Genomic DNA, 23,986 nt, shown 5'->3' on the forward strand with positions numbered 1-23,986 from the left:
CATGTTCTTGATGACTCACTTAGCCTGTCTAAATCCCCTTGAAGCCGCTTTGCATCCTCCTCACAACCCATACTTCTACCTCATTTTGTTTAAGGCCTTCCATTAAAGTTTTTACTGAAAGGCCTCAGCACCTGGATATTGACTGGATTTTTTCACCAAAACTGTTGAAGGGGATTACAAACCACATCTGTGCAATCTGAGCATGTGTGCTTTGCACAATTTCACAGCATGCATCAGTTGGTTCCTATGCTACATTACCAAATATTGACTACTGTGACATTGCAATGCTTTTTGAAAATAACTTGAAAACTGCTTGGAGAAGTTTCAGCACTAAATTCAGGTAGTCTTTCCCATTGAAACTATTGGCAGTGTTTAATTTTTACTCAGGAGAATGTCTAAACAGCTATTTAGCAAACAGTTTTGGCACTGTAGAAGAAATGTAAAGCAGATTTAATCATGTAATTGTAAAATATATGTTTTATTCCTTGTTTACTAGAAAGTTTATTTGAGGGGATTTTCTTGAAATGAATTGAATTTTGGAAATCCAGGGGCGGGATAGAGTCAAGCTTGCCGCCTCCGGAGGCAGGCCTGAGGCGGCAATGGAGGCAGGTGGATAGTCAAGCCGACAGGTTGGAATTCCCACCTCCGTTACCTGGGACATCAGCCCATTTGTAATGATGAACGTCAGGCCTACAAACCCTAACCCCTCATACCACCCCCATGCCCCCTCAATCCCTATGACCCCATGTAACTTGAATGGCCATTCACTAAGTATCGACTATGGGCTGGAACCATGTCTTTAAAATAGACATGTAAAAATAACTTCTAGCAATCTAATAGAGTTTCTTGCTTAAGCGCACTTTATACTGTAAAAAAACACTAAAGAAGCCATTCAAAAAAGGTAAATCCCTTCAGATGATTAATCTGTTGTAAAAACAAACATTTATTCACTTAGCACATCAAAGGCAGATAATCCTTTAATAACCTCTTAAAACCCAAAGCCCCCCAGTGAGATAAATGGTTCTGTAGCTTTTGAAATTCAGCTAAGCATTCATAATGATCCCAGGTATCAAAGCATACCATTACAAATGGAAACAATGAAGTATATTGAAACTGCAAAAAACAGATGGTCTGTCAATCAAAGTAGTCCAGGAGGAGTTGTCTTTTTTTTTCTCTGGACTAGTTTTTTTTTCAAATTTTAAAGCACTGTGGACTTTTAATTAATTCAGGTCATGACAGTGGAGTTCGCAAGCAGTGTTTTCTTTGGTTTTGAATGCATAATAGCACTCTTTCCAATAGGAAAGTACTCTTTTAGATCCCAACACTTACACTTTGCTGATCAATATAATGGTCAACTTACCTTTGCAGGACAGACCCCTTCAATTAATCACCGTTGTAAAAAGATATCTAACTTACAATATAGCATTTAACTAATGAAACTGAAAGAACAGATTTTTTTTTGTATTTCAAAGCCTGTCAATGAAAGAATTCCAGGAGAAGGTGACTTTTTTTCCACATTTGGGACTGGGGTTCCCCTGTGGTTCATGGCTCCTCTGAGAGGCCGTGAACCACGTATTCTTATGGAAGAGGCCAGACTCCACCAAAATTTCAGGGGGTTTAAGCTGCCCAGCCCTGCAAAGGAGCTGGCTACCTGGTGAAAATTGCCAGAAATGGGAATGTGGGGCAAGAATCCCGGAATCGGACCCGCCTGCCATATTTAAAGGGTTCCCATGTCTGCACAACTCAATGAAAATCCGGGCCTAGGTCTTCAACAATAACCAGCACTGATATATTACCTGTAATATAGAAAATCACACCAAGGCATTTCACAAAAGCATAATGTTAAGAAAATGGTTGATAAGCCATAGACAGTGGGTTTAAAGGAGGGTCTTATAGTAAAAGAGGGAGTTGACAAGCGGAAAGATAGGGAAGGAATTTCAAAACATGAGGCTTGGGCAGCTAAAGGCATGCAAATCAGTGGTGGGTAAAGGGAGGGAGCATGCACAAGAAGCTAGAATTGGAGGAAAGGAGCATTTGTGGCTTTTGTAGAGTTGAAGAAGGTTACAAAGATGGGGCAAAGCAAGGCTGTGAAATGATTCAAACATTAAGGATGAGAAGTTTAAACTTGAGGATTCGTGCAGCAGGAACTAATGTGGGTTACTGAGAACCAGGGCGACAGATGAGCATGTTTTGGTGCAGGAAAAGATATGGGCAGCAGATTTTTGGATAAGTTGTTCAGAGTATGGAAAATGGTAGGTTGGCCAGGAGACCATTGGAATATTCAAAGCCTCTAGGTCTCAAATGTATGGGTGAGGGTGTCAGCAGCAGATGGGTAGAAGTAGGAGCATAAGCAGGCAATGTTGCAGAGGTAGGTTATTTTTGTGATTGGAAAGATATTGGATCACCTGAGGGTTGAATTTAGGACACTGTGATTGTTAGTCCGGTTCAGCCTGAGGGCAGCTGGAATCAGTGCCATGAGTAGGGAGTTTGCAGTAGGGGGACAAAAGCAATAAAGTTAGTTTTCCCATTGTTTAGCTAGAGGAAATTGTGTCTCATTTATGTTAGACAAGCAATCTGAAAGCAGAAAGGCAATGGAACTGTTGAGAGGGCGTTGGAGAGGCAGAGTAGGGTGCATTTGGAAACTCAACCTGTTATCTGCAAATGATTTTGCCAGAGGGGCACATGTAGAGGATGAAGAGGTGAAGGGTAGACTCCAATGATAATGGTGCAATTCAAGTAGAGAAGCCATGGCTGGAGATGCTCTGGCTCCAAATGGATGCAGTAAAAGTGGAACCTAAGTGAGGGGAGATCCATCGAGCTGAACAGAGGAGGAGAAAAAGTGAGGTAAATATGAAATATATAGGTAATGGAAGAATTAATGATCATCATAAACATTCATTTAAAGTTTACTTGTAATAATGTATAGTCTTTCTGTAAAGCACTGGCTAAAATCCCAGAATACAATATAGTAAAGCAGAATTTGACTTAGTCAGTCACCATAAATCAATGGCCATGATAATGTGCACTCTGTGTTATACCCTGCAGCTCTAAATCTGTGTATCCTCCTGTTCACTAAGCAATACCATGGGAAATCCACTAATGTACAAAAATATTTATTATATTTCATACAAATGTAATTTGATTCATTGCTTTCCAGAGAGTATAAAAATCTGGTTATGCAAAAACATTGATTACATTTAATACATATAATTTGATTCATTGCTTTCCTGAAATTTCAAAAGGATGGTTATGCTCATTCAGAATTTTAATGATTACTTTCTATCGAATTATACTTACTTAAAAGTACATTTTCCCTCTTTTTTGTGTGGTACAGACTATGATAGCTTTTGACATGGATGGAAAAGTGAGAAAGCCAAAATTTGAACTGGATAGTGAACAGGTTCGATATGAGCATAGATTTGCTCCATTCAACAGCGTTCTCACTCCACCACCAGTGCATTACCTACAATTTAAGGTGAGTAGCAAGAGTACTTCACTGCTAAAAGTATTACGTAATCAATTAGCCTTTTGATTGTGAAGATAATGCTACATGAGCAAAATGTTTTTATTTGGTGGTCATCCTTCAGTACACTTTGACCTTCTTGCTCTCTTGCCACCAACCCAGGCTTGATTCCCTCTTAGGTCTACAGCTTTTCTCTGTGCCTCCCTTAGCATCCTCCAAAGAGCTAATTGAGGTACTCAGTGCTGGCTCATTATGAGCAGCAACACCAATTGGCCCATCTGACTCTCTCACTGAACTTCCTGACCAACGTGTCAGCATTGGAGCTTATTTTGCCAATCTTCTTCGCATCCAACACACCCTTCCCATTGCTGACACTGTGAACTCCGACAGAGATTATCTCTCAATACCCCTGTACCTAAGTCACTTCAGAATGCTCATTCACTTGTGAACAAGGCCCTTGCTATCCAGAGCTCATTGGGGATGATTGCATCAACACCATGGTCTTAACAGATACCTGGTTATGGCGTGATGACACCTTCCCCTGAATTAAAGCCTCCTGGCCTACTTATATCTTTAACCTCTTGCCAAACCGAGACTGTTGCAGTGACAATGTGATGCTTGTCACCAGATCATTCCTTAGTCTCCACTCCTCTGATACTCTCTCCTTCATTTGAGCTCCTCACCTTGTTTCCACCCTCTTGCCTCTCATTCAAAATTATTCTCTACTGCCCTCCCAAGTACCATAAATTTTTTTCATAAGATATCTTCAATGCTCTCCTCCCTCAGCCTCTGCACCAAACAACTTCTCATCTTTGGTGATTTCAATCTCCATCTCAACTCATCATGCTCTCTCTCCTCTCAGTTCACTGCCCCCTTACCCTGCCTAAAGCCCTCCTCCATGTAAACTCCCTAACCCATTTGGAGGACCACCCCTTTGTCATGCTATTCCTATCGTATCAATCACAGATAACACCATTTCTGATCGCTTCCTTTGCACTTTGCACCCACATCATCCATCCAAACTCCAACCCAACCTCCTCCTGTATCTGCTCCTGGAAAGAATTACCCCCCCCCCCCCAATTCACTTAAACTGCACTTTCAAAATTCCAATAATCTAGCCTTTGGCCCTCATTCACCACAACATTCTTGCTACTACTGATTTGCTCAACTGCACCCTCACCTCCATTGTTGATGCTGTCTTACTCTTTCGCCTCACACTCCCCCTTATCTCTGCTGTGTTAATTCTGAGGGATACAGACTTGAAAAGATATGGCAGATAACTGATATAGCCATCCATTACCATAACTGGCTGGATCACAAAACATTGGGTCCAACTCTCATCTGCTGAAACTGTTCACTATTCCGGGATCTTCCTGGAATGCAAAGATAACTCCCGGCTTCTACTCTTTACTGTGAACCATCTTCTTAAACCCCTCTCCCCTGTCTTTATTGTCACTAAGATCAAGACCTGCTGCTTCAATCCCTTCCACTGGGCCAAACTTCCTTTTAATGCTATCCCCTGCTTTGGCCCTGAACTCCCAGCTTCCTCTAGCTTTTCCCCTATTTCCCCTCATGTTCTAAGTTCATCTTGTCCACCACTAAACTTCTGTCCACCCAGCTTCCCCTCTTGGTTCTCATGTTATCTGATACTGTTAACAGTTCTCTCCTTCCAGGGGGTGTCCCCCTCCCCTTTAAAGCTACCGCTATCAAGCCCTCTCAAAAACCAACCCTTGACCCCACCGTCCTTGCAAACTACCACTCCTTTTCCAATTCCCTTTCCTTTCAAGTCCCTGAACATTTTCACTCCACCCAAATCCGTGCCCATCTTTCCCAGCACTCCACGATTGACAGGGGCAGAAATCTGATTGGAGGGATTCAAAGTACCAAAATGGTTCTCACCAAAGTGCAGGTGGGATCCTAAATGACAGTGACAAAGGTAAACTATCCCTCCCAGTTCTTATTGACCTGTCTGCAGCCTTCGTCACAGTTGACCACATCATCTTCCTCCAATACCTCTCCACTGTTGTCCAGCTAGATGGGACTGCACGCACCTGGTTCCATTTTCATTTATAATCGTAGCCAGAGAATCATCTTCCTGCTCCCTCTGGTGTCCCCCAAGGATCTATCCCATCCACATGCTGTCCCTTGGTGATATCATCTGAAAACACTGTCCAGTACCGGATGAGCAGAAATTTCTCCCTCATAAATATTAAGAAGGCTGAAGCCATTATCTTTGGTACAAAAGAGCTCTGAAGTAAGATCATCAACCTGAAACACCAACTCTGTTTCTCTCTCGAGATGCCTGCCCTGCTGATTATTTCCAGTATTTTCTGTTTTTACTCCATTGTCTATGGCCCCCATTCCCAACTCTGTTCCCTAGCCACAGATTGCATCCCTCTGCCTGGCAACTGTCTGAGACTAAGGCAGACTGCTTGCAACCTTGGTGTCATATTTGACCCCGAGATGAGTTTCCGACCGCATATATGCACCATCACTAAGACCGCCTATTTCCACATCACCTGACTTTGTCCCACTTCATATCATCTGCTGCAGAAACTCTCATTTGTGCCTTTGGTGTTTTTAGACTTGACTATTCCATTGAACTCCTGGCTGATCTCCCACATTCTACTTACTGTAAACTTGAGGTCTTCCAAAACTCTGCCAGTTTCTTTACTCACACCAAATCTCATTCATCCATCACCCTGATGCTCGCTAACCTACATTAGCTCCAGTTCAAGCAGTGCCTTGATTTTAATATTCTCAACCTTGTTTTCAAATTGCTCCGTGGCCTTGCCCCTCCCTATCTCTGTAATCTCTCCCAACCCCAGAACCTCAAATTTTTGTCTTACTAACCTACCCTCCACATTCACTTCATCCTCACCCTTCTTTTCGACTTGAGTAAAAACAGAAATTGCTAGAAATACTCAGTAAGTCAGGCAGCATCTGTGGAGAGACAAACAGAGTTAACATTTGAAGTTGTTGAACTAACTTCTAATTTACTGTTAGTAACATCACAAAACAACTTGTAATGCTTTGAATGTCTTGCTTCAAGTATGCAGTTGGTGTAACCATCACACTTGTCTCATTTCTCATTATAACTGCCACCACATTTAAGCATATCTTCAGACTCCCTGTGAGCAATGCTACAGGAGATTTTTTTACTTTTTTTAAAGTGATGTTTTACAGTCAGATGCATTTAGAGAAATTGGCCTCTATATATGAGTTGCCCAATTGATTACTGAAAGGTAAAATGTTTATTACAAGTGACTTTAATTCGAAGAAAGCATTTTGAAAAATCCTGCTTCAAGGTCGACCACCTTGTGGAAAATCAAAAGTTCAAGGCCAGAATTTTCCACCTCCTCATGCCAACGGGATCTTCCGGTCCTGCCAATGTGAACAGAGATTTCAATGGCTTGCTGACCTCGCTATGGGGGAACTGGCCGGGGTGGGTGGGGGGGTGCGGCGGTGGTGGAGGAGTGGGGTGGTGGTGGAGTGGGGAGGGTGGTGGAGGACGAGGGGGGAGTGGTGGAGTGGGGGTGGGGGGGAGGAGGCTGGAACATTCCGACCTAATTGTTGGATATTTGTCATAAAAACAAAAAATTCTAGAAATGCACAGTAGGCTTATCTGCATCTGAAAAGAGGCTGGTTAACATTTTGTTGAAAAAGAAGGGTTTTTCTAAAGTTGAACCTGTTTTTTGTTTGTCAGAGGTTGATGATGCTCCTTCCTACGTTTGATATTTTGTGTTAGTTAAGCTGTCCATTAACAAAAAATTACATTTCTCAACAGCATTCATTTTGAAGTATTTTTAAATTTTGTTGTCAAATAGGAAATGTCCGACCTCAACAAGTACACACCCCCTCCTCAATCTTCTGACCTTTATATAGCTGCTAGTAAGCACTTCCAACAGGCTAAGATGATACTGGAAAACATCCCAAATCCAGACAATGAGGTACAGTGCACTTTACTGTAGAATATATTTTCAATATGAATCTTTTGTATTGATGCTTTGAGGAAACTGATATGGCAGTTTTATATTTTGTGTGATGGATTTATTGAGCCCTAAATGTACATCCTCTTCTATTTGAGTAGCTTACTTTGGTTTCATTTGTGAGCATAGAGTATTTTCATAGCTGGTATAATAAGCAGAGGCAAAGTAGTTACTTTGTATTTGTCTTATATGCTATTCAATGCACACAAATGCTCAATAGGCCACACACCCCTTTTATTGGGTTGTGCAAGTTAATTACACTTTTTTCCAGCCTGTATGTGACTTTTTCCCCTGTGACATGCAACTTGTTTTTCAGGTAAATAGAATTTTGAAGGTTGCAAAACCTAATATTGTGGTGATGAAGCTGCTTGCAGGAGGCCACAAGAAAGAGTCCAAGGTAAGGATTAGACCTTGAGAATACTGTCACATTCACCTACTGTAAATACAGGAAGCAACATTATTTTGTATTAATAACCCTTTTTCAACTTCAAGCAGCATCATCACCCAGGCAAGTTCTAACTTTGATCCCTGGTCTGTGCTGTGTTGCCTAATATAAATAGGGACAAAAGTGGAAGTGGTAACAATTGGCCACAGCATCCCTGAGCTAGGTATAGATCAGTTAGGGCCCTGCTTCTGATCGTTGAACAAATACTCCTGGAAGTTCCATATGCAAGTAGTATTAGTCTCTGCTTGATGCTCCTTAAGTTGAATAGCTTTCCAAGATATAAGCCTAGATTTTCCAATAGTGTGGGGCTCTTGAGCCATGCCGGGTGATGTTTAACACAGAGTTGACCACCAAGGCACAAACCATTGTCTCATGGCATGGAAAGCTACCATAACCAAAGTTACTTGTCTGGCTGCACCCCATCTGACAGCTATCAGAAAATAGGCTGGAAAAGTGTGATGCCAACTCTCCAGCCACTTAGGCCCATCCCATTTTCTACAAATTCAGGAAGTGACCACCAATTTCTGAGCAGTTCCATGTAAATTAAGCGAATGTGACATAATGAGCTCCTTTTTTGCCATTTATGATTTCCTTGCATTGTCCATACAAAATCTGAATTAAAGATTGTTAGACTTTGAAGAAGGCAAAAGAGCATTGAAAGAGCTAGTGTGTGTACTGGTTGTTTTTGATTTTTCAAGACTTTCTTTTCTGGAGCCAAATAATTTTTTACTAGCTATTTGCTTGAGGGCTGCCATTTCTTTCAGTTCCCATGGGTTTCCCATTGGGAATTCTCTGCATCTTTGCCTTTTGGAAGAAGGTGTGATGTTGCAGAAGGTCAGGCAGCATTCTGTGGCATTTCCCACACACTGATATCCCTATGTCACACTCTATTGTCACATGTGCATTTCTCCAAAGAGTTGTTCCTGTGAAAGTTTTGCTTTACAAGAAAACCCTGACTGAGTTATATGAAATATAGTAATCTGGACTAGTACTTCCCTCCACAATACCAGCGGTGGCCATCAAATTTACAATCACCCGTTAATTTTTGTGCAGCAGATTCGCAACAGACTGTCACTGGAAACATTACTTAGGTGCTCAGCTATGCATCAAGCAAGATATGAATACATTGTTCTCTAGGGAAAACAATTTCATTTGTCCGGATTTTGTGGTCAGCAGTGACGGAACAGTGCTCACTGCATCTCCATGACACTGATAGCTGCTCAGACTTTTTGCAGGTTTTTGAGTAACACCTTATGATTGCTAGAGATCTTTTCTAGTGCAGCACCCGTTACAGGGGATCAGTGGCATATGTGAGTAGGGTAAGCAACCAATCAGATTGAAGAATTCTCAGACATGTGGTCTAAACCAGGAAGTATAAATTAATTTAATTCATTGTAAAATCATGTACAGAGAGCAAAATAAAGAAAATTGGGATCAAGAGAGGTAAGAGATGGGAAAAAAAATATTTTTTGCACCTCCACTATTAAATTTAGTTTTGAAGGAATGAGACTCCAATCTTGTAAAATTAAATTTTCAGTGCCAGATCAGTTGTTTGATAATTATGACATATCACACCGTTTAAAATTCACTAACAATTAAATGCACTAGCCCTAACTTTTTTTTTGCTTGAGTGTTTAGTGGGTAACTCATTGCATGGATTTCAAGGCTGGGTTCATATATTCAGAAAAGGTGCATTGTCTGGACACATAGGTGGAATTTTCTGTTCTGGAGACAAAGTGCATTGGCGAGTGGGGAAAGTCGGCGTGATTCCTGCTGGGCGGGTTCTTGTGCCAGATTGTCTGCTTTTCAGGTCATTATTTATGCATCAACGTGCAGCTCATTGAATTTCGTGGTGGGCCGGGCTGGGATTTGCCCGCCCCGCCTTTACCTCATGGGGCCAAAGGTCCAGGGTGCCATATTTAAACAGCACCCACCCATTCAGAGGATTTTTTTTTCGACCAGTGGGTTGTGGGGTTCTGGAAGTCACTGCCTGAAAGGGTAGTAGAGGCAGAAACCCTCAACCTGTTTAAAAGGTGCCTGAAGATGTACCTCAAGTGTCGTAACCTGCAGGCTGTGGACCAAATGCTGGAAATTGGGATTTGGCTGGGTGGCTCATTTTTCAGCCAGCGCAGACTTGATGGGCCGAGTGGCCTCTTTCTGTGCCATAATCTTTCTATGATACTATAATCTTTATAGACTGGCATTAGGCAGGTATTAAGTTTTTTTTTACATGTAGTTGTGACTACATTTGCATTACTAATTTTTGGATACCTTGGTTAGCATTACATCCACCGTCACCTCATGGTGAAGTTTTGTGTCAAAATTGTTCTTTGTGACATTAATAGTTGTTAGCCAGATGCAGACCATGTGGACAAGGAGACACAATCTGCTGGATGGCAAGAACAGAGACAGGAGTTGATAAAATATCAGGAAGCCACATCAGGACGGATCCCCGTCGCTGTCCCACTACCAAAGTTTCCCAGCAGGGGGCTGCAAGGCAGATTGGCTGCTCATTCCAGAGAGGCAGACAGCTGATTTGAGAATTAAGGCCCCAATTACTGGCCAATTTATGGGGCTGTCAGCATTTTACTGGCAACAGGGCACCCCCTAACCATGTGGGAAGGCCTCCAATTTCATGGAGGTGGTCTCGCTGTGGCAACCCAGGGGTCCATTGGAGCCTGTGGCTGTATGCTGCACACTCTCTGGGCAGTGGGCAGGGAAGGCAGCACGTGCAGGCCCAGCAATCCCTCTGGAGGGGTTTCTGCTCCAATCAGTGTGGGCTGCCTCCTTAAGCCATCCTGATTTTAATTTTTACTTAGCTATCTGACGGCACCTCTGTTTTGAGGCCCACCCCAGACCTCCTGCCTGCCTCAGCAACACCCACCTTTCCCAGAAGAGACCACCTACAGTAAAATCACCAAGCCAGACCCACTTCCAGCAAGTGCGGGCTTGGGACCTGCTTCTCAGCCCAATATCAGGGTTTCAAAGCCCACAGTAAAATTCATGATCTTTTGTCAAATGTTATTCTAATAATCCATGTCTGTTGTGTTTTAAAAACCCAATTCTTTTCCCAAGCTTTATATTTTGGTGCGTACTAAATGTTATGTCCTATTCAGTTTCAATTTTTATAGTTTCTCTCTTCATGGCTCAGAGAAATGCCATTTCATACTAGAAGGTGAAAGTTACTCATACTTGTAGAATTGTTGCATCATTATTTTTGCTACCCGTAATAGACCACTCCGAGTAGATAGAGGAAGCAAGCCCGTACATCTGTCTGAACTGCACGATTGATTTTTTTTATTGCTGTTATACAGAATGATCGCTTTCACTATTCACGCCTGAGTCGTTGGGATAACTTCTACCTCAGTTAATCTGAAACTACACGTAATGACCAATAGAAAGAGACGGATACCATATTAAAGTGCATTAAGTCCTGTGCGTGTTGACCTTAGTGTACCGAATTACTGCACTGCTAAATCCCTCTTTTGCCCTCCCCAGTTACTTCCAGCAATACATCCTTCAGTGTAGTGTGACTGTAATGCATTAATTCCGCTCAAAAATCATACTATATTCCTGTAATGCTTTAAAAGGAAACAACTCTCAAGATGGTGAAAATTGTGTTCAAATCAATCATGGCTCAATGATTTTACCTCATGACCAGCTCAGCTATTAAACCTGGATATCTCTTCCCTGCTGAGTTAGCTGTTCTTATTCAGAGCAGCAACACAATTCATCTCAGCACCCCTGGGGTGGGGAGGGGAAGACACTCAGGAGCTGCTGCTCCAGGTCACTATACATTGACTTCTACTTGAATTTTGTGTAGATATTGGGTAAGGATAGGACCAGGCTGAGCTACAATACTTCCCAAGGCTGAAATGGTTGTGTCAAGGATCAGGATCACTTATGAAATGAGGCAACTTTGCTGAAAGCCTGGACAGTTCTGTATTCCAGTAAAGATCCAACAACTTAGGAGTTGAGACAAATGTGTATTCATCTAATATAGTATGTCAAATATTCAAATGCTTAATAATTTCCTTGGGTCTATTGATATATAGTGAGATATCTAACTGTTCACATACCAATGTAATAATAGGAAATAGCCATTGGAGCCAAATGTTTGTTCTAAAATTCATACTTGCAGTTGGCATTTTTAAAATTTGTATGTTTTATAGATGGTGAGGTAAATATCTCAACCCATAACAATGTACCTCACATCCCAGCAATGAGTGTTTAAAAATCTGTGTACCTGTTTTCTGATCACTACTGGGGCACCTTGCTGCTAGGTTGTCCTCAAAACAACATTTAGGCTCTTATCTTTCAAGAAAATATTTTGGTTTAATTGTAAACATTCATAACTTTTCTGCTGCTTTATTCTGCATCTACAAAGAGTACTGAGGCAGAAGGATTAATTAAGATCCATACATGTTTATAATCAAATCTTAGGACTCCAAATTATTTATTTTAAATAGGATGGCTGTATTTCACAGCCTTCCAGTTTCAGGTACAGATTTCAGGATGGTGGTGGCAGTTGGACAGTATACAAGGACTGAAGACAAATAGTATGTTGACAGAAGCAGCAGCTTGATGCAGTGAAAGGTTCAGGCAGATGTGCCAAGAATGGGACAGTAGGTTCATTTGAGAGGCCTGATGGCTGGCAGGTTGGATGGGGTGGGAGAAAAAAAAGTTGAAATCGTTGATTGGTAAGTAAATACAAGTATGCAAAGCAATCCTAAGCATGAACAGGAATTGGCTGTCAGATGCAAGGTTTATAAATAGCTTTTTAATATATATTCTGGAGATGTGTAATGCAGAAAATGTAAACTTGATCTGCATGCATCGTTAGACTCTTGTACAATTTAAATCTGCTTTTGAAATGCTTGATAATTTTTCTTTAATTTCAGGTTCCTCCAGAATTTGATTTTTCTGTTCACAAATACTTTCCAGTCGTCAAATTAATCTAACTCCAGTGGAGATAATGGCTGTGGATGCAGTTTGCATAATAAGCTGAAGTTCAAGACTTGAAATATTTTGCTCTAGCTGTGGCTAAGTTCCAAAATATGAGAAAGGGACTATGTAAAATTCAGAGCTGTAGGCACATCAACAGCAATGCTTTGTATATGCTGCTGTACTGTGTTAATACTGTGACCAGAATAAAAAATATAACTTTTTAAATTTGTTTTGATACCAGTAGTGGATGAAAGCCAACTCTCTCACTCAGCACAACCATTCTACATGATGTTAGCTGTAACATTGTAGAAAATTTCAGCCACTAATATTTTTAGTCTTAAATTACCAACTATCTATTTGTAAGGTCATCATAATTGTTTGTCCTTTCCACTAAGATAGGAAAATCAGGGCAAGCTGTGAGGAATGTAAATTGTTGAGGGCAAGGCACCAAACTTGGATGCACTGAACCCTGAAACGAGAGGAAAACTGTAGTGAATGCAAATGCTTCCAGGCCACTTCAAATGGGTGGAATTATTCAAATTTAAATGGGTAGATACATTAGTTTTACCCTTGTTTACCTTCCATTACCATCAAGACTGTGGATCAAGACTGGACCAATGCAATTGTATGAAATCACCAAAGTGATTCAGCATTCGGTTACAGAATGAAGTACATATTAATAAAAGAACGTGACCTTGAAAACTCATATCTTTCAGTGCCAACGTTTTACAAACACTGCTCTGACTGGTTTGGTTTTGCTTCTCATCAGATCCTAGGTGCAACTCATCCATCATGCCACTCGAGAGTTTGCAACTATGTCTGTAATGTAGAAAAAAGTGCTCGTCAGAGATGTGCAGTTTTTCTCCTTCATCTTTAGTTCTGCAGAACTGAAATTTCTTTATTGCACCAAGATTGAGATGACACAATTTTAGATCTTTTCAAAAATCATAAAAGGCATTGATGATGTAGATGAAGAGTATCAAAAAATTGCAATCACCGAACATGACTACAAAATTAGCAAACAGCTTCATTCACTAAGTATTTGATGCTGTGTCAACCTTTTTGATAAACTGTAAGGATGAAGATTGTCAACAATAAGAATAAAAACACAGGTGACTAAATACCATGTGAAAAATGCTGCTGGGAATATAGATGAGTGGCCTGTGGAATGCATGTGGTCATAGTTTGTAAATTGGATTAAAGTGTTGAATTCACTCTCAATTACCCTTGGAAGTCAGAAAGAAGTTTCAGGAGAAAAATCAAAAGCAACTGCTTTGTTGTCTGGATATGTTTTTCTTGAAAATGTTATTGATTGTATATTAAATAGGACAAATTAATTGAGATATTTTTAAATACAACAAAACTGTGTGTGTTGTGATAATGCTGATAAGAGCGCAGTTATGTTATTTAGGCTATCTCATTTACACGGATTTAAGATTACCAAACTGCATCTTGTGTAGCAAACTGGAATGGCATGCAAATCAGGATGAATAGGAAATGAGATACAAGGGCAAATCAAATAATATAATGCTGTCAACAATTCTAAACATCTCAAAGCTGACTGGAGGAATGGCAAACAGCAATGGCACGTACTCTGAGAATCATGCTACTGATCTGAAGTGGCAGGAGCTGAATAGTAAATAGCAACTGTTCTTTTTGCAGGGCAGCACGGCTCTCATAGAAACATTAACATTCAGCACGATCATCAGAACCGAAAACACAAACTACACAGTAAGGTCCAAAGGGAACACAGATTCTCACAACCATAAGCATTAATGGTGTCCAAACTATGAAAAGCATCAGACTGGGAAAATTAAAATTATTCCAATATTCAGTGCCCAAAATGAAAATAACAATTGTCAAGGCACCAACTGTACTCAGGAAGAATCCAGATGATGAGAAACTCATGGAGGTGTTCCCACTCTCACGGACTGACAGCAGAGTTGTGATTTCTTTTTAATGCCTCATTCATTAGACTCGCCCTGATGGTCAGAGCACATATTTAAAATGGATTTTCAAGACACTAATGTCGTAAATCCGCCAAACGTTAGAAGTTCCTCATCCCTGGCAGGGGAGTTATCCCCAATCCCCTGACCAATATTTATTCCTCAATCAACATCACAAAGACAGATTATTTGGTTATCACATTGCTATTTATGGGAGTTTGCCTTGCACAAATTAGCTGCTGTGTTTCCTACACTATAATATTGACTATACTTCAAAAGTACTTTGTTGGGTATAAAGTGCTGAGAATCCAGTGGTCATGAAAAGTACTGCATAAATGTAAGTTTTTTTTAATGGCACTACACAAAGAGGAGCATTCCAGTGTCCATTCCAACATTTATACCTGCGCCTTCAGCACCAAAACAGAGGAACTGGTCATTTATGTAGTTTGTGATCACAAGTTCTTGTAACCCAGTACCCTGCTGAGGCCTCATACAGAACATGGTATATAATTTTGAACACATTAATTCAAAAATGCATTTGCTGGGAATTTCTTTGTAGCTGCTCCTGCTTTGGCAGACGTATGGCTAACATAAATAATTTCCACCACACTGCCAGCAGTTACATCACAGCTCTGAGGAAGTCCTCAGCTACTGTGGAATGCATTCAGAGAAGAACAGCACAGGATGATCCTTACACCGAATTTGGAGGACAGGCTCTCAGCAATAACATGTTTTGGAGATGAGATTAAAGTGGGCTGGGAAGAGATGCATAATTTGGGTCTTTGATATTCCAAGAAGCAGAGATGATGTGGAGCATTTGACAAGGTCCCACATGCCAGACTGGTCAGAAAAGTGAGATCCAATGGGATACAGGGGAAGGTGACAGGTTGGATCCAAAATTAGCTCAGTGACAGGAAACAAAGGGTAATAGTTGATGGATGTTTTTGCAAATGGAAAATGGTTTCCAGTGGTGTTCCACAGGGCTCAGTGTTGGTGCCCTTGCTGCTTGTATATATTAACGATTAGACTTTAATATGGGAGGCATGATTGAGAAATTTGCAGATGACACAAAAATTGGCCGTGTAATTGATAATGAAGGGGATAGTTGTCGACTCCAGAATGATATCAATGGTTTGGTTGAGTGGGCGGAAAAGTGACAAATGGATTTCGATCTGGAAAAGTGTGAGGTAATTCATTTGCGGGTGGGCAAACAAAGCAAGGGAATACTCAATAAACAGGAAGTTATTGAGAGGGGTTGAGGAAGTGAGAGACCTTGGAGTGCAAGTCCACAAGTGCTTGAAGATGGCAGGACAGGTGGACAAGGTAGTAAAGAAAGCATATGGAATACTTTACTGGGCAAGGTATTGAACACAAAAGCGGGGATGTAATGATGGAACTGTATAAAACACTGGTTTGGCCACAGCTGGAGTTTTGTGTACAGTTCTAGTTACCACATTACAGGAAGGACATAATTGCTCTGGAGAGAGTGCAGAGGAAATTTACAAGAATGTTGCCAGGGCTTGAAGATTGCAGCTATGAGGGGAGATTGGATAGGCTACGGTTGTTTTCCTTAGAATAGAGGAGACTAAGGGGTGACCTAATTGAGGTGTACAAAATTATCAGGGGCCTAGTCGGGTAGACAGGAAAGACTTGTTTCCCCTAGCTGAGGGGTCAATTACCAGGGGGCGTAGAATTAAGGTGCCTCCGTCGCATCTGTTCTGATGATGCCACTTTCAAAAACAGTTCCTCTGACATGTCTTCCTTCTTCCTTAACTGAGGTTTTCCACCCATGGTGGTTGACAGGGCCCTTAACCGTGTCCGGCCCATCTCCCGCGCATCCGCCCTCACACCTCCTTCTCCCTCCCAGAAAGATGATAGGGTCCCCCTTGTCCTCACTTATCACCCCACCAGCCTCCGCATTCAAAGGATCATCTTCCGCCATTTCCGCCTACTCCAACATCATGCCACCACCAAACACATCTTCCCTTCACCCCCCCCCCCCACCCCCCCCCACCGGCAGCATTCTGCAGGGATCATTCCCTCCGGGACACCCTGGTCCACTCCTCCATCACCCCCTACACCTCAACCCCCTCCCACGGCACCTTCCCATGCAACCGCAGAAGATGCAACACCTGCCCCTTTACTTCCCCCCTCCTCACCATCCGAGGGCCCAAACACTCCTTTCAAGTGAAACAGCATTTCACTTGCACTTTCTTCAATTTAGTCTACTGCATTCGCTGCTCCCAATGCGGTTTCCTCTACATTGGAGAGGCCAAACGCAGACTGGGTGACCGCTTTGCAGAACACCTTCAGTCTGTCCGCAAGCATTACCCAGATCTCCCTGTCGCTTGCCATTTCAACACTCCACCCTGCTCTCATGCCCACATGTCCATCCTTGGCTTGCTGCATTGTTCCAGTGAAGCTCAACGCAAACTGGAGGAACAGCACCTCACCTTCCGACTAGGCACTTTACAGCCTTCCGAACTGAATATTGAGTTCAACAATTTTAGATCATGAACTCTCTCCTCCATCCCCACCCCCTTTCCAATTTCACCCCCCCACCCCACCTTTTTTTCCAATAATTTATATAGATTTTTCTTTTCCCACCTATTTCCATTATTTTTAAATGTATTTCCATCCATTGTTTTATCTCTACCTTTTAGCCTTTTTTGATTCCTTCACCACACCCCCATCCCCACTAGGGCTATCTGTACCTTGCTTGTCCTGCTTTCTATCTTTAATTAGCACATTCCTCAGATAATATCACCACCTTCAACACCTCTTTGTCCTTTTATCTGTGACAACTTTTGGTTATCTCCACCTATCACTGGCCCTCTATCCAGCTCTACCCCTACCCCGTAAACCAGATTATATTTCACTTCTTTTCTATTTTTACTTAGTTCTGTTGAAGGGTCATTCGGACTCGAAACGTTAACTGTGTTCCTCTCCGCAGATGCTACCAGACCTGCTGAGTTTTTCCAGGTATTTTTGTTATTGTTTTGGATTTCCAGCATCCGCAGTTTTTTGCTTTTATCATAGATTTAAGGTGATTGGCAGAAGGATTAGAGGGGACATGAGAAAAAAACCTGTTCACCCAGAGGGTGGTGGGCATCTGAAATTCACTGTCTAAGTTGGTGGTTGAGGCTGAATCACTTAACTCATTTGAAAGGTGCCGGGATCTGCATCTGAAGTGCTGTAACCTGCAAGGCTACAGACTAGGTGCTAGAAAGTGGGATTAAAATGAGTGGCTAGTTTCTTTTTTCTCTTTTTGGCTGGCGCAGAGATGATGGGCTGAATGGCTTATTACTGCACCGTAACTTTTCTATGGTTCAATAGAATCTGAAAAGCAGCTGAATATTGCATGGAGAACTGGATTGGTGGTTATAGGTAGAATACTTATTTGTGCTGCAATATGTATGGTGCGGTGGAGAATGAAAAGGGAAGAAAGAGAGAATAGGTCAGGACTGAGTACAGGAGGAAATGTTAATACAAAAGCAACTTATTACAGTTGCTGGAAATCTGAAATAGTAGAAGATGTTGGAAATAGCACGTCAGGTAGAATCTGTGGAGAGAGAAACAGAGTCAATAGCCTGAATTTTAACCAATTGAGCCGACGGCACAACATTGGAAGGAATTGCGTGTCATTGGCATGCATGGGTGGCTGGCAGGGCTTCCCTATGAATCTTATCAGTGGCAGTCAATTTAGTGGCTGCCACCTAGGCTGCTGGCCTATTAAGGGTGGCAGCCCATGCCAAAGAGCTGCTGACCCAATCAGAAGGCTAGCACCTCAGCAGTGCCACCAGGACTGGTGGTCACTGCGGAGGCTGGTAGGAGATCTGCAGACTACAGAAGGTACAAACAAAAAATCTTTTTGAAAAATACAGGGCCGGGTGCTCGAAGGGAAAACACTCCAGGTATTATGTTGGGGTCGCAAGGGCTGCCTTTCCTGCCCATGGCCCCTTATTTGCTTTATAAAATAATCCTCCCCCATGGGGCTGCCAATGGGGGGCTGGCTCCACTTATCTGGCAAAATGTTAACGGCACCCTAAAATGGCCCCTAATTGGACATTTTTGTTAAATGAAAATTGGCTGTCTGCTTCTTGTTCTCTTGTTACTAAAATACCCCAGCTGACTGACAGGATCAGGGAGCTGGCCTGACACGATTCCCCTCAATTTTAGTGGCATGCACACCTTACACCCCACCTCCTGTTTCAGGTGTTAGATTATATCTTCAAGAACTATATTTTCTTTTAAAATTGGATGAACATTGCATTATTTGGACACTTGGGAGCTGACCTGGATTTTTTTTTAAAAAGGTCATAAGTTCACCTTGGGCTGTGAACAGCATGCCTTTTCTAAGAAGTCACATGCCTACAGCTAAATAACCAGCATGGCCCTTGAGGAGGAGAGCAATTTGTTTATTTGAATTGCAATTGCATTAATTGATGGAAAAAGCTGCTTTAAAAGCAAAGGCCCTAGTGTTTTACTGCAAGTCACCTGACAGAGATGAGCTTTATGTTTTGAACTTGGTTGGGAATGAACTGAGAAGGGGAAAAGCTGCCCAACTTGCTCTCTCCTTGCCTTGCCTAAAATACAGTGTGGTTTTCAGCATCCATCTAGGTCACATCAGTGGAACTTGTCAGTATTTGGAAACCCAAGAGACAGAGGTGAGAAGGATTGATCTGGCTCTATTCTCCTTCACGCTGAAGCTCCATTGGTGAGAACCTCCAGACATCTACTGGGACTAGTGATTTGTCCTCGCATGAGGAGCACCAGATCAACAGCCAAAACCCTGTGTACTTTATCCTTTTTATAAAGTTCTTTTCTTCAGCCACCCATCTCTGCAGAAACCCTATTTGTTTGTCCTTTGTGTGTATATATGTGTGTGTGCACACTATGGAATTTTTAAAAGGATAGTTACACTTCCAGATTACAAATTGTGTGTTAACCAGTTCTTGCAACTTGTTCTAAAAATAGGTTTTGTTTTATAATAAATCAATCATTCTGAGTTTCTTGAAAGAAACCTGGTTAAAATCTACTTTATTCTGGGTCTAACAGTAGCAAAGGTAAATAATTGGCCATTTTGGTCAATGAATTAAACATTTACACTAATGATACAACCTGCGGAGTAGTGGGGCTAGAGAAACTGCACACTCCTCCCACCCCAGTTGTAACATAGATTGGGGTCTCTTGCGGGATTTCAATATGCAGACAACGGGTGATTGTATGTGGAATAATAATAATTGTTATGGATAAAGGACAGTCACCAGGTTTCTTATATGTAAGTAAACCAAAATAGCTTTGGAAGTTGCAAAGACTTTTCTAGATATGGAATATGTATCCCTGACTGGTTTACAAAAGCTAACCAAACAGGCTAGCAGAATTGGCAGATGGGTTGAAGTTAGAATTAGCCATAAGGGCAAGGAAAACAGACATGGTTGAAGTAATAGTCCAGCATTTGAAATTGGAAGGGATATAACAGAGACCACATTCTCAAGGGGGTGAGTCAATTGAGTTAGCTAGGATTCAGTTGCAAATGAAATGGCTTGAACATGAAAAGGAACTGAAAAAACTTGAATTAGAAGAAAAAGGGAGAGATGAGAAAACTCAAAATAAGAAAGAAATGGAAATGCAAAAACTTGACCTCCAGAGAGAGAAGTTAGTAAAGGAGGAAAGAGAAACAGAACGAGAAAGGGAATTCCATCCTAAAAGGCTGGAATTTTAAAAAGAGTCCTCCGGTGCTAAGGAAAATTCTGATGATGAGAAAATCCAACCCAAAACCCATTGGGGAGATGTTTAAATTTGTACAAGACCTTCCAAAGTTTGAGGAAAGGGGTGTAGAGGCATTATTTTTTCCATTTGAGAAAGTAGCTAAGCAAATGAAGTGGCCAAAAGAAAATTGGACATTACTCCTACAGAGTAGGTTAGTGGGTAGATCTCATGGGGTTTAAGCATCACTTTCAGAAGAGTTTCTGTGGATTATGATGAATTAAAGAAGGCTATTCTTAGTGCGTATGAGTTGGTCCCTGAGGTGTACAGGCAGAAATTTTGAAACATAAGGAAACAGCCTCAACTTCCAAGAGCGGAGACAGCCGGACCTACGAGGAATACCTCTACTCAGGCAGCGGATGAATAGAGGGTGAGGCTGGGGGCCTTCACTCACCTTCGGGGGCGGAGACAGCCAGACCTGCAAGGGACACATCTACTCGGGCAGCAGATAAATAGAGGGTGAAGCTTGGGGCCTTCACTCATCTTCCGGGAGCAGAGACAGCCAGACCTGTGAGGTGCACCTCTACTTGGCTAGTGGGCTGAGTTTGAAAAAAAAATTCAGGACTAACATCACAGGAAAACTGTAAGTTCATTGGTTGGTGAGAAGTTGCTGTTAGGGAGTGTGTTTAAATAGCTTAAAACTAGTAAGATGTATCATTTATAAAGAAGTAGCTACTTGGATTTCCGTAAAGAACGCTAGCAATAGGGAGGTAAAGTTAAATCAAGTCAAAGTGAAATAAAGTGATAAAGTAAATAAAAGTAAGATAAATTTAGCGTAAGTGGAGTAAAGTTCACTAGTAACTTATTCTACTCATTCTACTTACTTGAAGTGTAATAAAGTTCAGAGTTATGGGATGGCAGGTCAGCTTGGCCAAATGGAGTGTACATCCTGCAGTATGTGTGAAGTTGTGGATGCACTATATGTCCCAAACAAACACATCTGTAGGAAGTGTCACCAGCTGTACAAGTTTGAGCTCTGGGTTTCGGAACTTGAGCGTGGCTGGAGTCACTGTTCTGCATCCACAAGGCAGAAGACTACATGGATAGCATGTTTAGGGAGGTGATCGCACTGCAGGTCAGAAGCGTACAGCCAGAGAGGGAATGGGTGACTGCCAGGTAATCTAAGAGATCCAGGCAGGTAATGCAGGAGTCCCCTGATTCTATCCTGCTTGCTAATCAGTTTTCCATTTTAGATGCTGATGAGGGCGATGGTTCCTCAGGGGAGTGCAGCCAGAGCCAAGCCTGTGGCACCATGGGCAGCTCATCCATACAGGAGGTGAGGAAGAAGAATGGAAGGACAATAGTGATAGGGGATTCCATAGTCAGGGGATCAGACAGGCATTTCTGCAGCAGTAAACATGACTCGAGGATGGAGTGTTGCCTCCCTGGTGCCAGGGTCAAGGATGTCATGGAGCGGCTGCAGGACATCTTTCGGGGGTGGGGGGTGGGAATTGTGCCAGAAGTCGTGGTCCACGTTGGTACCAACAACATAGGTAGGAAGAGCGATGAGGTCCTAAAAGCAGATTTCAAGGAGTTATGAAGGAAATTAAAAAGCAGGACCTCGAGAGCAGTAATCTTAGGGTTACTCCCAGTGCCATGTGCTAGTGAGCATAGGAATAGGAGGATTGATCGATTAAATACGTGGCTGAGGAATTGGTGTAGAAGGGAGGGCATCAGATTTCTGACGCATTGGGACCGGTTCTGGGACAGATGGGACCTGTATAAGCTGGATGGGTTACATCTTAATGAGACTGGGACTGATATACATGCAGGGAGATTTGCTAGTGTTGTTGGGATGGGTTTAAACTAGCTTGTCAGGGGGATGGGAACCTGAGGGGTGGCCCAAATTGGAAGGAAGCAAAGTTGGTAACAGGAAGTAGTAATGAGACTAGAAGGCAGGAGAAACAAAGCAGAGCACTGAGTCTGCTTCGAATACAAAATTATGTCAAAAAGACAAAGTTAAGGGCATTGTACCCAAATGCACGCAGCATTTACAAAGAGATAGATGGACTAAAAGCACAAATAGAGGTAAAAGGGTATGATAGAATTGCCAATCCAGAAACATGGCTGCATGGTGACCAAAACTGGGAACTGAATATTCAAGGATATTCAACATTTAGGAAGGAGAAACAAGAAGTGAAAGAAGGTGGAGTTGCACTGATAATAAGGGATGGGATCAGTGCATTAGTAAGGGAGGATCTCTGTTCGGAAGAACAATGTGTGGAATCTGTTTGGAAGGAGCTAAGAAACAGCAAAGGGCAGCAGACATTGGTTGACGTTGTTTGTAAGCCACCAAATAGTGATGGTAATGTGGGGCATGGTATTAATCAGGAGATAAGAGAAGCATGTAGCATGGGCAATACTGTAATCATGGGTGACTTCAATTTGCATATAGACTGGGTAAACCAATTGAGCACTAATGCTGTGGAAGATGAGTTTCTGGAACATGTTAGGGATGGTTTTCTAGAGCTGTATGTTGAGGAGCCAACTAGAGGACAGGCTCTTTTAGATCTTGTATTATGTAATGAAAAAGGACTAATTAATAATCTTGTTGTAAAAGAACCTTTAGGGATAAGTGACCACAAAACGATAGAATTTTACATTAAGTTTGAAAGTGAGGTAGTTCACTCTGAAGCAAGGGTGTTAAAGTTGAATAAAGGAAATTATGAACGCATGAGGGACAAATTGGCAGAGTTGGATCGGGAAAATACATTAAAAGGTATGACTGTACATAGGCAATGGACAATCTTCAAAGAATTATTACATAGCTTACAGCACCGATACATTACTTCAAGGTGCAAAAACCCCCCAAAAAAGTCAATCACCCGTGGCTGACAAAGGAAGTTGAGGATTGTATAAGGTTAAAAGAAAAGGCTTATAAAGTTGCCAGAGTAGTGGTGAACCTGAGGATTGGGAGGTTTTTAGAATACAGCATTAGAAGACCAAAAAACTGGTGAAGAAAGGGAGAACAGGATATGAATGAAGTCTCGCAAAAATACATAAAAATGGACTGTAAAAGCTTCTATAGGTATGTAAAAAGGAAGTGTTTGGCTAAGACAAATGTGAGTCCATTACAAGCAGAGTCAGGAGAATTCATAATGGGGAATAGAGAATTGGCAGAGAAGTTAAATGATTACTTTGCGTGTGTTTTCACTGAGGAAGGTACAGGAAATTGCCCAGATTTAGAGATCCAAGGGACAAGGGAGAATGAGGAGTTGAATGAAATTAGTATAAGTAAGAAGGTTGTATTGGAGAAATTAATGGGACTGCAAGTTGATAAGTCCCTGGGGCCTGATATTCTGCATCCCAGAGTGTTAAAAGAGGTTGCTATAAAGATAGTGGATGCATTGGTAATCATTTTCCAAAATTCTGTAGATTCTGGAATGGTTCCTGAAGATTGGAATGTAACAAATGTCACCCCACTATT

The 23,986-nt window shown here is 41.8% G+C and overlaps 1 protein-coding gene across 1 annotated transcript in view; it reads left to right on the forward strand.

The window, feature by feature from the left end:
* The window catches only part of naa35 (N-alpha-acetyltransferase 35, NatC auxiliary subunit), an 89,826-nt gene extending 76,757 nt beyond the window's left edge, over positions 1–13,069 (forward strand). Inside the window, exons 20-23 of the mRNA XM_078568089.1 lie at positions 3,335–3,475; positions 7,291–7,413; positions 7,769–7,849; positions 12,799–13,069. Coding sequence (XP_078424215.1) covers positions 3,335–3,475; positions 7,291–7,413; positions 7,769–7,849; positions 12,799–12,858 — 405 coding nt within the window. The 3' untranslated portion in view covers positions 12,859–13,069. The remainder of the gene's footprint in view (positions 1–3,334; positions 3,476–7,290; positions 7,414–7,768; positions 7,850–12,798) is intronic.
* Positions 13,070–23,986: the final 10,917 nt, after the last annotated feature.

The sequence above is a fragment of the Cetorhinus maximus genome, chromosome 2 (assembly GCF_964194155.1).
Source record: "Cetorhinus maximus chromosome 2, sCetMax3.hap1.1, whole genome shotgun sequence".
Lineage (NCBI taxonomy): Eukaryota > Metazoa > Chordata > Chondrichthyes > Lamniformes > Cetorhinidae > Cetorhinus > Cetorhinus maximus.